Below are 14,101 nucleotides of genomic sequence, written 5' to 3'. Positions count from 1 at the left end.
AAAGGGATTCAGCTAATTTGAAAATTATTTATGATGATAGAGAGACCTAAGAAAAGGCTACTTTATGAGACAAATATAAAAAAGAGAGGGGGCAGTGAGAGAGGGAGGAAAGAAGAGAGGGAAAAATAGGCAGATATTGGAATAGACTTGTAAAAGAACAGGCTGTAAAATGTGGCCTCGTGAGATGTCATCCAGTCTATCCCTGGACATTCAGCTGCTATAAACCATTACAAGTCTCCTGGGAATTTTCCCTTAGATGTAGGACTGGAGTAAGAGTTCCCATGAGAGGAGCTGGGGTGACCCCAGAGCACTTTTTATTGCCTGCCAGGTGCACAATATACTTCTAAAACATTATAAGGCAGATTTGTTTGTTGGGTGGTTAAAGCCCCAAACAGAATGATTTCGAATAAAAGCTATACCTGCATATGAGGAATAGTGGTATTTGGAACTGGGAGCAGGATAGGGCAGACAAGGGCTTTTAATATCCAGAGTCAGGTTTGGCTTCGAGAGGGAGGGGATTGGCTGGGTTGCAGGAAGATGCAGGAAACATGTCCCTCCGCCCAATGCTGCTCAAATGTGTCTGCTCACAGGGGGCAAGGTTCTTGCTCTTCTCTCCTGGTGACTTCATGGGAAGTTGGCTGAGACCCCAGTTCTGCAGAGGGAATGCAGAGGGGAGCACCACAAATGGGTCTTAACCTGCGTGCTCAGATGACAGGTGGGATAGGGGATGGGGCAGACCTAGCCAAAGGGAGGAGGCACTGGTAAACCTGAGGCTTTTTCTCACAGCTGCCCTCTACACCCCCAATTCTCTGCACCAACAAAGACACTGATTAGAAATCAGAATCCCTCCTAGCACACAAGACACACGGCTTGAGCCCCACCTCATTCACCTCTATGCCCTAGCTTCCCATTTAGCTCCTTCAGCCACAGACTGGCATGAGTAGCCAACACAGCCTTGCCTCTGGGGATTAGGAAAGACCAAGGTGTGAATGTGGCTTTATAACGGTGTGTTGTTTCAGATGGTTTTGCTTTTATTTGGGTTGTGGGGGGCATGCTGGCATGTTGCAAAGACCATCAGGACCAAGTGCTGGTGTAGGTGGGGAGAAGGCAAGGAGGACCTCACAACCCTCTGGTCCCCGCCTGTACTCTCCAGCCCTGCATCCTCCCGCAGTCTCTTGAAAGTGCCTAGATACCAGGGCAGGGCTCTGCATCCATTTTGCCAGCCTGGAACCAGGGAGTTTGGGAACTTTGGAAGCCAGAGGATGGGGGTGGGGGATGCCAAGGCTCAGATTTCGGCGCCAGAGTTCTCAGCCAGGGAAACAGTTGAAAATCAACACCCACCTGCCTCTTTTTTTTCTCCTCTCCCATTTCTTCTACCTTCAGGGACTCCATAAAGATACTCCCCTCACTACACACACATGCATATGCATGCCTGCACACACACACACACACACACATCCTTAGGCTTAGGTGATTTTTCCCTGAAGACAGTAAAGCCACAAAGCTGAAAGGTCTCTGCCACCCCCACCCTTCCCACGCCCGCGAGGCCACTTGAGCCTAGATGCACAATACAACCCCACACATTCGAAACAACACAACATAATCCACACCCGCCCGACTCCAGCGCGTCCCATACCTGATATGCAGACGATGAAATTGGCTTGAAGAAGAAAAAGCACCTCCCAGACTATTTCCATCCTCTGATTCTCATTCCAAGTGCATCACTCGACGGGAAAACAGGGGGGGAAGGGGGGAGCCCCTCACGGCACACACACATACACACGCACACACTTCCAAGCGAGCGCACACTCGCACTCCCACCCGACAGCCGGCCAGGGACAGTCGCCCCCAAGATCAATATCGCAGTTTGAATTGTTCCGGCAAATCTCCCCTCGGGCTCGACGGATGTGCGCCCCAGATGTGCTGACACATGTCCGATGCCTCGCTGCCCCGGAGGTCTCCCCGCTCGCCGGTTTCAGCTCCTAGCACGAGCGGCGGAAACAGCACCAGCAGCGGCGGCAGCAGCCACCTGAAGCCACCAGCGCTGGGCTCTTCCTGCAAAAACCAGACCCCGATCCGCCTGGCGCCCCAAGAAGACATAGACGATAGCCCCCCGCCGGGCCGCGTCGCTCAGTTCCGGGCCCCCGGCTGCTCGCAGCTCGCTGGCCAAGCCCAGGCAGTCCGCGGCAAGTTGCCCTCGAAGTCCGCCCCCCTCACCGGGGCATGGTCGGGGGAGGCTGTTCCACTTCGGGGCCCTTCTCCTCCAGCTCCGGGGAGGCTGGGGTGGAGCGGACGCGGCAGGAGAGAGACAGAGAAAGAGAGGAAGGGATTATTGCCCCAAACCGCCGGCCAACTGCAGTCTCCGCTGACCCTCCCTGCTCCCCAAGAGCAGGACGCGCCCGCGCGGCGCGTCCGGGGCGCGGAGAGGGAACGTGGCGAGCCCGGGGCCGGGGCGCGTCGGGGGCTCGCGGGCTCCCCACGCCGCACGCGCGCTTTCTGTTCTCTATTTTCCAGGGCTCCCGAGAACCCCCAGTCGCCTCGCTTCCATCGCCCGCAACTAGCGCCGCGGCGGCCGCCGAGATTTTCCGCAATGCAACTGCAGGGGTCGTTATTTCCTCGCCTACGGATCCCGACGCTTCCCGATTCGGAGGGAAGGAGGCGAGCAGGTGGGGGCGGGAGGACGGGGGGGGGGGGCTCGGCCAGGTGAGCGTCCTCGCCGCCCCCGGAGCCCCAGCGTCAGCCCCGCCGCCCCGCGCCCGGGGAGCGCCGGCGGGAGGCCGGCGGGGGAGCGGAGGCTCAACCCGGCCATCGGGAGGGGAGCGCGGGGGGTCGGAGCTCGCGCCCCAGCCCCGGGCTCCGACTACGCGCTCCGCCCCGCCCCGGCGGCCTCGGCACCCTCCCGGATTTGGGAGTTTCTCTTCTCCTTAAAAAAGAACTTGGCGCCCGCCGGCTGGGCGCGGGAGACCCGGGCGGGACGCGTGCGGGGAGGGCCGTGCTGCGCTCTCCCTGCGCTGCGGAATATTGGGGATTTTTTTTTGTGTGTGTGTGGCATAATTCATCCTCTGCCCTCTCCCTCCCGTCCCGCTCCTGCACCTCCCTCCCCCGTCCCCTTTCCGCTCCAGTGCCAAAACACTACTTACCTCGGAGTCTCCCTGCAGGTTCCCAGAGCGGGTGCAACTCTCGCCTGCAAGTCCCTCACCTCCCTCCTCCCGAAAGGGGAAAAAACCGTTTTTTTCCAAGTCCGGCACCAGCAGTGGCCGCTGCCAACTGCGCCTCTGCCCAGCTCCGGGAGGGTCTGAGACGATGGGGAACCCGGGCTTTGGGGGAACGGGCTGCTCTCCTTCGCTTTCTCTTATTCTGTTTTTCTTTCGAGAAGCTCGGGCGCTTCGGAGGCTTTTGCTGGGCTCCAGAATACTCCCTGCCAGCGCCACTCCGCAGCTTCCACTGAAGATTTCCCCGCGAAGCCGCGCGCGCGCGCACACGCCCAGCGCGCAGCTCCCCGAGGCCCCAGGGGAAGTGGGGGCGGCGTGCGCACCCCCCGCCCGCCTGCCCGGCCCGGCCCACCCCGCGCAGAAGGTCTCGCCGCTTCTGGGAAGGACTCGCACCTGGGCGGCCGCGGGGAACGTGGACGCGGGGGTACTGGGAGGAAACCCTGCGCTCGGGACTGTTCACGGAGAGGGCTGGTGGGGAGAAGGGAGGCGCGTGGCCTCTCGCTGCAGCAGCGTTTTGAGACTATCCCTGACCTACCTCTTCGAGGGCGCTGAAGAAGAGGAGTCGGGCTAGGGGAATCCCTGGGAAGAGCTCGGCTGTCTCGGCGCGCTTGTCCGAATTGCAAACTGTGACGTTTGGAGAGATTGCACAGGCGCGGATGGACACACAACAAACGCACACATAACCCGTAGGGGATTTTTTTGCACTTTTAAATTTTTGATGTTTAGGAGCCGTTTCGTTGTGCGTCTCGCTGTAATAACCGCAGAAGGGTGGGTAAGTGGAGGGGACAGTGTGTGCCTTTTATCCGCACAGAGTCATTTTAGTGAGTCTTCCAGGATGCGTGGCTTCCGAGGGTGCGGGGTTGGAGCTAAAGGAGTTACACTGCAGCGTTCCCAGGATTCTTGAACTGACTCCAACTGCCCAGGAATCTGGTGAGTTTCTGCTGAGTGCGGCGAGGGAGCAGAGCTCGCTTCCTGGGCTGCGCGCGCTCTGAGAGTCCCAGCTGCGTCTTCCTGCTGCCTTCGGAAAAGGAGCCGCTGGCTGACTTGCCTGCTCTTTCTGGAGGTGTGTGAGGGGTCTGTTCTCTGAGCCGCCATCCAAGGACTCCAAGGACGCCAGTGGTCAGCACATCAAAAATATAGACCCAAATGAAGAAAGTGCTGATTCTTACGTAGAGAGTTTCATGGCTCAGCAGGAAAGACGTTGAGACCTCAGAACATTAAAAGAACCTGAGATAGTGAGAATTAGCCCTTTTGGGAAATATGAGAGGACAGGGAGGGATATATGTTTCAGCACCTTGACAGTCTACGCAGGAAAGATTTTTAGAGAGAAAAGCAAGCAATTTGCCAACGATGGACGGATGCCACCCTATATGGGTTCACAATCGTGATTTCTGTGAGAAACTTGCCTCTGGGAAGTGGAATTTCCTACCAGCAGAACTCTCTCTGGAAGCAGAAGCAGGGTGCCTGGATTTTTATATCCAGACCCTTTTATTTATTAATGAATTATGCAAATGTTAAGTGAGTGCCTTATATGTGTCAAGCATTGGCTAAGATGCTGGGGTCATAGAACTGAAAATCCATAATCCTTGCTTTCAAGAAGCTTACAAATTGCATTTCTCCCTATATTTTGTCTTTAAGCATCAAGCACAGTAAAATAATACTGCCTTAATTTTTCCCTTTTCCGTCCGTGCACTTGCCTTCAACCCTTTTAAGGAATATTTAACCTATTCTCAGCTCCATCTACTTTCAACTAAAAAAGAAGCAACTAAACCATTAACTCGTATAATGGTATTTAAGTGAAAATAATACCGTGCATACATTGTTTGAGGTATGCCAGGCATTGCCAACCCTCTTATATGAATTATCGTATTTAGTCATCCTACATCCATAGAAGAGAAATATTATCACTTCCATTTTACAGGTGATAAAGTAGAAGCCCAGAGTTGTCATTTGCCCAAAGTCTCAGTTACTCAGTGGTCATGTAAAAACCATACACAGGTCCTCCAAACTCAAAGGCCATTCCACATCATCACCCTTCATGCTCTTAAGATGAAAACTTCCATTTGGAAAGTCCTCTTGTACTGAAGTAGTCCAGCAGTTCATGCATGGCACAGCTGGAAGGCAGGATGAGATGTAATGGTAGATTGGGCAGTTTAGACCTTAACTGCTGTAAACTGGGAGACAGAGAAGATTGCTGGAAATTAGGAATAATCAAAGGCATTTCTAATGAAAGAATCTGAGAGCAGTCTAAGTGCCAGTTCTGTTCCTGGCACTTGAAATACAGCTCTAAACACAGCAGTCCCTCAACATCTAGTTTCACATTAGCAATTTCTAGGGAAAAAAAAAAGGTTTGAGTCATTTTTAAATTTAATTGATGATTTCTAAGAAAATGTCCATCCTCTGAGGGAAACCGGTAAGATTAGCATGTAATTCTGTTATCTGAAGCTAATCATTTTAGTAACCTGTTAAAAGTTAATCTCTGAATGTTTTTCTTTTCTGTTATTCAAGCACAGGAGCTTTTTGGGTGAAATCAGAAACTGACCCCCAAAGATAGAAGGCAAGGAAAGGCCAAAGAAAAAAGTAGGCCACTCCAGATTGGTTTCTAGTGTTTTTAAGAAGCAAGGGGACTTCCATATGAAGTTTAGCTTGGGCAACCACAAGATAGGTAGGTCATCATGTGGGCCCACCAGAATCTTGAGTTTAGAGACTGGTATTAATGAGGCTCATGCACATAGTCTGGGTAGCTGCAATAATTCTTTCAAGACAGTATCCTTAAAAATAGCTCCCACCATGGAAACCGTGAGCAAAACATACATTTGAAGTGCAAGGGAGGGGATGCAGTCTCCAATTACCTGGATCCAGCTCAAGGTCCAGCCTTTGGTCACAACCTCTCAATGAACTTCTCCAATGGCTATATCTGCAGATGACTGCTGATAAAAATTGTAACATATTATGGGAAAATTTCTGTGCCAGTGCCTAAGATGCAATGGTAAAGAGGATTGCAGCAGTTACAAAGCCGCTGTGGAGATGGTAGCAGAAGCAGAACTAAACTCTTGATGGTACCCCAACCTGTGGAGTGCAGTAGCCAGAGACACGAAGCACAGACCAGAAGTGAAAGAAGAGGTGGGTGGTGATGAAGACTCTGGTGATGACACGGATGGTGAACACAGAGGGGCCAACCCTGCAGGAGTCCTCAAGAGCTAGTAGGGAGGTAGAACTTCAAACAGGGTACCAGGGTTCTGCTATTCAGCCTTCAGATTGAGGTCATCAAATAGTGGATTGGCTCCCTATGCTGCTGTTATAAATTATTACAAGTTTTGTGGCCCAAACCAGCACAATGTATCCTCTTACAGTTACACAGGTCAGAGCCTGAAATGAGACTAATAGCAATGTATCTGCTGGGCTACATTCATTCTAGATGCTCCAGGAGAATTCATTCCTTCCCTTTTCTGCTTTTAGAGATGACCCACATGCCTTTGTTCTTGACTTTTTTCAGCAATGGCTTTACTCCATCTGCTGCTCTATCACATTCCTTTCTTCCATGCCTTCATTCATTTTTTAATTTTTTTTTTTAAATGAAGATCCTTGTGATCGCATTGGGCTCATCTGGGCAGTCCAGGATTAATCTCTTCATCTTAAAATCCAGAACTGAATAGCATCTGTATACTCCCTTTGACCTATGAGGTAACATACCCATTGGCTCCAAGGATTAGGGGCATGGACATTGGGGGCAGTGCATTATTCTGCTTTCCACAAGCAGGGAGATATTAGGGTCACATGAAAAATGCCAAATGTAGATCAATGGAGCTTCTCACAAAGTAATTGAAAAAAGAAAAGTTTGCCACTTTTCAATACTACTCAGTAACATGCCTTATATTTTTGAACAGTAAGTTCATGTGGGTTATTTGAGGCACTGATGTGAGACCTTGTTCTCTAAAATGAGTCAATCAAAAGGAGATCTTAATGTATTTGAGGGGATGCAGTTCAGTTCATTGGAATATGAGGATAGTAAAATAACATTCCACCAGGAAAACAGGTATTTTCTTCTTTGACATCAGACTGGATAATAGGTTGATTGCCACCTAGTTCATTATTATTTAAAAATAGGATTTCTTCTTAGCCATGATATAATTTGTAAAGATAAGAAATTTAATTTTTTAGAAGAGATAATAGATATTTTATTCATGTAAAATTCCATGCCTCATTTTACCAGATGAATAATGACTGGGAAATGATATACACTAATGATTTGGTCAATGATTGGGGTGTCTGTTTGGAAGTTAGTGGAAGCCAATGTATACATATACCTTTCCTCTCTTCACCATAGTTAATCTTTTCCTCAAATATCCAGCCTCCCGGACTTCAGTTCTTATCAAGGCAACTTTTTCTCCCTGAAAGTATAAAGGCCACTATGTAAATGGTTGCTGAAAAAGTAAGTAGATGTATTTGTTTATTCAAATAACTCCAGTCTTCCTTGCATTTTTGTCACGCATTTGATGGTAGATATTTCACAGTACCTATCAAGTGCACATGAACACAATTTCAGTTCATATCTAGTCCAACCACTTAATTTTCAGGTGAGAAAATAGAGGCTCAAGGTGAGGTTGACTCATGTGTCCAAGTTCAATTACAAACAGAAGCAAAGGCAGAGCCACAGCTTGACTCCTGTCCTCCTAATTATTTATTTTTAAACCTTCCATCCCCATCATTCTGTCTATTGTTATCAAGTAACACATTGCAGCAGCTGAAACACAGAAAATAAATTTATTATCCAAATCCATACAACCTATTTGAAAATGCTTTTCCAAGGTTTTCTGATTTCTGTCCAAAGTAATTTCAACTCTACCCCTCCTTGTGTGTGTGTGTGTGTGTGTGTGTGTGTAGGGGGAGTTGTAGTGTTTCTTTACACTGAATACTTTCCAGTGAAGTTTGAGAGAACAAGAAATACTCTCCTCCCTAAGCCAGCTGTGGTACCTCTAGGTAGCAACTACAGATCAATATAGAGAACTTTAGTTTCATAATAATTCTCAGTTTAAAGAGAGGCTTTCTTTAGGAAAGCATTCGCCTATCCCAGCTCATATCATTTTGGAGTTTGCAACTAATGTATCAGATTTTTTTTTTAATTATTTGCCAAGATATTTTTTTGCCTGATTCCCCAATGCTTAGCCTTAAAATTATAAGTATGGAATTTCATATTTTTGTTTTGTAGTTGAAAAGCACATTCTGGGTCTCTATTCTGTATTTTCTACATGCTAGGCTAGTCATAAGTTCCATTTACATTAGGAAAATTTGTAAATAGCGAGTATGGCAGATCTACTCCAAATAATTGGAGGCCCAAGTCAAGAGTTTCCCCTTCTCTAGCCCATGGCCCTCTCTCCTTCTCATGCTTAAATAAAATGTCTAAAGATCCAGTACCTCAAACCCTTGGTTTTATATACACACTTACTTACAGAGTCATCCCTGCTTACACTATCAGTTGTAGGTATGTTCTCACCAGCACAGCAGGCTACCTTTGGAAAGACTTCTCTGCCCCCTTGATCCAACTAGCAGTATTAAACATTAAATACTTGTGTGAAATCATATTCACTTTATTTAATATATTCAAAAAGTAAGTAAGTTCAATGCTGAAATTGGAAAACTCTACAAGGCATCCCATTTCTAAATCAACACAGGGAGTTGGCACTTACTATAGAGCTCTCCAATTCTAGCTTATTTTCTTCTCCTGCTAATGGAATTTCCAGATTTTTGCCAACTTCAACAGCAAAATCTTTCTCCCTGATGCTGCTGTGTGTATTTAATAAGGGAGTTGAGTTACTGTGGTAGGAAACCCATGAAGTTCTGAATCTAGTCTGTGATTGCTGCTAGACAGAGGAGAAAACTCATTAGAACAAAAAGAATCTCCTGCTAAGCATATGGGACAGGTATAAGAAGCCATAACCCTGGGACAGAGTTAACAATGGTTGACACCAAAGGGGACTCAGCATCCCTTACAAAAGATATACAAAAATATCAATGTGCCATTGTCAGGAACTGCAAAATATTAAGGATGTGGCAAATGTCACTTAAACTTATATTCAAGTGATGGTTTCATATTACTAGTTCAAATACTTTCTCTTGATGAATCTTTTAAGATCTTCATGAGCGGATATTACCTTGTTAAATTTCACCTTGGGAGGGGCAAGGACATAAATATTGCATGTGAAAATAGAATTCATTTCTAAACTCCCATAAGTTATTATTTCTTTAGGAAAGTGGATTTTAAATGGATAGGAATGAAATCTCAAATATATTTTAAATGGTCTACTCTTGAAAAAAAAAAAGAGCCTTCCCTTTCAAATCACTAATTTCTCATAATAAAAAGGGGGAATTCCTGGTAACTGTTTCACTCTACCCTGCCTAGGAAGTGGGAAATAGACAGGCATCCTGCCCTTATGACCTCAGGGTTCTTATTGGAAAGAAAATAAGCAGAATGAGCTCTAGTTTCTTCTTTTGTGTAAGAATTTCAGAAGGAGGTGGTGGTCATTTTTGGAGGTGTTACTATAATCATTTTTGAATTCTTAGATTCAGGTCAATCAATAACTACTTGAGTAGCTTGTTCAACAATCCTCATTAACCAAAGAAAGAGAATAGAGCTTCTTATCAAACTGAATGTGAGTGCCATTCCCAAAGATTTCCCATTTACCTTCAGGAGTTTCACAAAACTTTCAAGGAAAATTACTCAGAAGGAGGTGCAGAGTGACAGTATCACAAAATCAAATGATGGAAAGTGTGGTAGACTCACAGGTATAACTGTGAGTGTGGTGAAACTCACAGGTATAAGGAAGTAGGGTATATAACAATTCAGAGACATTGTCCAAATTATTTGGCCTCTGAACTCTGGGCAGGAGAGACTCTTCTCGTCACCTACTTGGCTATCTACTTTAAACCAGCAGGGAGCAACCTTGAGTCAGTCTGAATGTGCCTTCTCTGTGGAGAAGCAATGACAAACTTACAATGAAGGTAACTGGAGGTAAGGGGACTTATGAGCTTCCTCCTCACCATGCCCGCTTCCTCCAGGGGAAGACTTTTCTGGATATTCCAAATGGAAGCCCAACAGAGATAACGCAGACCCTAAGAACCCAGCAGGGCCCAATCAGGAATACCATTGCAGCTAGTCCCCCACTTCCAGTGGGGCTACCTCCTGATTGGCCCATCATACATTGAAAATCCCTGAAGTAGCACATGTTGCCTGGGGGCTATGGCTGGTGGCCTCTGCCAGTGGTGAGAGAATTTCCTACAGTTGTCTCCACTGCTGAATGCAGATTGCCTCCACACTATGGAAAAGTGAAAAAATAAAGGGTGGGGGGCAAGTGTAACTTGTACCATAATAAGTTGGGGACCATCTGTAGTCATTTTTTCTGAGAGAATTAATATAGAGAATTGTTTAGACAGATGTTGGAGAACTAAATATTCAACAGGAAACTCTTAAATTGCCACAGAGAATAACTACAGGAAGCAGCTACCACCATTATGATGGAAAGACAAAGCAAAGATGTTGGGGTATCAGAACTGGATTACCCAAACCTTTTAAGAGAAGGTGCTTCCAAGAAAGACAAATACCAGATGATCTCACTTATACATGGGAAATAAAGAGGCAAAGCAAATGAACAAATCAACAAACAAATACGAAACAAACCCTTGGACTCTGAAAAAGGCGTGGGTGTATGTAACAGACAGAGGGGTCTATTGGTTGGTGGCGGGTGACAGATACAGTCACACAGGTGTGACATTATAGCCTTGTACAGCGCTGTAAACAATAGTACCTCAATTTAAAAAGAGAAGAAAATAAAAGAATGTGTATGCTGGTAGTACTGGGGCCTTAGAAGTTCAGAGGAGGAGCTGCAGTTCAAACCTCTGAGGAGAGCCATTCTCAGCTGGTACCAGCAGGCCTGATGGAACATAATGCAGGGTGGATCTGAGATAGCTGGAAGACACCAGAAAGTGGAAGACCTGCTGCTAGCTGGAGCAAGAGCTGTTGCAAAAACTAGACACAAAACTGAATGAGTGAATCCTTCCTGCTGCCTCCTGACTTCTAATCCCCCTCTTGCACACCCCATGCTGGCAAAAACCTAACAGAGATTAAACTGACCAAAGAGAAATGTGTCCGGTAAAGACAAAGCCACAGCAACCCAGAGCAGAGTATGGAAGGGTGTGGAACCAAAACATGATAGGTCAATAACCAACACGCCTACTAATTCCAACAACGACAGGACTTGGATGGAGAAAAAGTTATCCTCTAATGTTGGAAGTTTGCACTGTTGTTAGAGTACGGGTTTTATGTACTGGGGAAGTGGTATTCTCAGGTGTTTTAACGGTGCTTGGTGAGATGGAAACAGTACTTTTCTCTCCAGTTCACCAGCAGTTCTGATATCTTACTGATAACTTCATATATATTAGTTTTCTAAAACTATATTAATCTCTTTTTACCCTATGGAGCTAGGCAGCTTACCCTGCAGTCTCCATTCTTACCTTTGAATTTGACCTCTCATGACCTTGTCTTGCTCCACCATACTGAACCCTCCTTCTAATCAAGATGGGGACACATAACCAATGGCACCAAGGATAGTGCCTCATTTCCATGTCAGATGGTAAGATAGATGCAAGAAGAAGAGCTGTCTTCTGGTCTGGAGACTTGACCTTGTGACCATTTGAACTAGGAAAAACAGCTGCCTTAGAGGCTTGAAGACCATTACAGGAACTCAGAGAGGGGGTGTCTAATACAAACCACAATATCTGGGCAATGCTTGATGGCAAAGGAGTATCGCCCAAATTTCAGTGCTGGGGGGGAACACGGTGGATAAAAAGGCACGGGATCTTTAATCAGAATCTGAGCCTATCACTTGTAGCTACGGGATTTCAAAACAGCACTTACATGCTTTAAGCCACAATTTCTTTCTCAAAAACATCTTTCATGCAGTATTATTGAGACGGTTAAATGAAACAGTATTCATGAAAACTTTCAATACATTATGGATTCTTAATAATTATCAATTGGGCCTCCCCGGTGGTGCAGCAGGTTGAGAGCCGCACTATGAAGCTGCCCGCAGCCTCTGCAGTGTGGGTTCGATTCCCAGCCAGCCAGGGAGAAACCCACGTGGCATGGCAGACCTCTCCTGCCTCACCAGCTGCTCCCCTCACAGTGTCTTCGCTCCATCTGCCTGTTCTGCTTCCCGCTCTATCTCTGGTGAATTCTCTCACCCTATTGTGCCTCTGACCTGTACTGCAGCTCTTGTATAAATATATAAAATCTTTTAAAAAAATTATCAATTAATCCAAATACATATGTAACTTTAATTAGAAAATGCAATATGTGGTTCCTAAATTTTGCCTACCAGGAATTTTAAAAAATCATATACCAGACATTTAGGTTATGCTAAGTTATAGTTCCCATGTATCCTATTCTATCTCTCTTTGCCCCCTGTCAGTGCAGTAATCTTCAAATAGCTGGATGGGGTGAGGGTTAGGAAGGTGATGTAAAAAGGAATAGACAATTACACAAACAGGCATTTCAATTTCAAGCAAATATTTATCTCACTAACTAAACCCCTTTTTCTTTTGGTTATTAGGAAGGAAAAACAGGGAGATGACTTTTGGTGGAGAACTGAAATAGGAATCAGAAAACATTGCTTTGCCTTTTAGAAGTTATATGGACAAGATACCTAACCTTTCCCAGCCTGAATTATTGTTTTAATTGCTTTTTTATTGTTATGTTTTGTTCTTGACTCAGTAATAGTTTTCTTTTGGGCTGTAATAAGTGGATTACTATCTACTCCAATAGGCTGTTTTGAGGAATAAATGAGATAACATATGCATAGTATCTGCTGCATAGTAAGTCCTAAAAATCCGGTGGTCATTATTGTCAACTTCTGAGCATTCAATTATTGTGGGCAGATCAATGAGATAGGGGGTTTGAGTCCTGGCTTTGCACTTGTTAGCTATGTGATCTCCAATAGTTGACTTAAAATCTTCAGGTCTTAGTTTCTTTATCTTTAAAATTCAGAGACTGATACTGACACAGAGTAGATCTGATGACAATATCAGTGCAAAGTATTGTGTGTGTGTGTGCATACCTGCATCTGCATATGTATTTGCATATGTTTGTATGCATATAGATGTACACATATATATGTATGTTTTATATACAGATTGCATATGTTTGTATGCATATAGATGTACACATATATGTATGTTTTATATACAGATATATGCATACACACATGTACATTCACACATGGTTTGGAAGGTCTTGATTTAGAAGATCTCTTAATATTACATCATCTATAGGATGCTGGGTTTGAAATACACTGAGTAAGGCAGGCAAGGAGCATCAAAAGCCAGGCTCTGCCATGACAATTGAGGGAAACAAATGTAGCTTCTCAGTTGTTACAGATAAACATTAATATCTTTACACCATTCATTAATAATTAATTGCCACAGGCTCTAGTTTAAGTATAATTATACCTTATGAAAGCCCACAGCAGAGAAATATTGTGCAAAATGCAAAACACCAATTTTATCTTGAGTAATAAAAATTCAATTAAGTTTAGAATAAATGTGTGAAGTAGTAACCCAAGCTTAACATAAAGCCATGGAATGTAAATAGATTTTGGAAAACAAAATAACAGGGTGTGACAATTTATAAAGTGTATGGAAAATCCATCATTGCCTTCTACACGCTGGCAAGAAAAGGCCCACATTATGGGAGAGGAGAATAATTTTTGACATTTTTATTGTGCTTTATAGCTGGAACAGTCCAACAAGGAGACTGAATAGGAGACTTCTTATATAGCGTGACTTGAGGGGAAATAAAAAAGTAAACCTCCTGGAATTATTTCTTTCGTGTTCCTTCC

General features: G+C 45.3%; 1 protein-coding gene across 1 annotated transcript in view; it reads right to left on the bottom strand.

The window, feature by feature from the left end:
• Positions 1 to 1,697, bottom strand: part of CA10 (carbonic anhydrase 10) — a gene marked incomplete at both ends in the record, with an annotated part of 448,833 nt that extends 447,136 nt beyond the window's left edge. Inside the window, one exon of the mRNA XM_084237378.1 lies at positions 1,637 to 1,697. Coding sequence (XP_084093504.1) covers positions 1,637 to 1,697 — 61 coding nt within the window. The remainder of the gene's footprint in view (positions 1 to 1,636) is intronic.
• Positions 1,698 to 14,101: the final 12,404 nt, after the last annotated feature.

This window comes from Talpa europaea (genome assembly GCF_964194135.1).
Source record: "Talpa europaea genome assembly, chromosome: 7".
NCBI lineage: Eukaryota > Metazoa > Chordata > Mammalia > Eulipotyphla > Talpidae > Talpa > Talpa europaea.
Note: the sequence above shows the minus strand (reverse complement) of the source record. Positions and strands in the feature narration are given on the sequence as shown.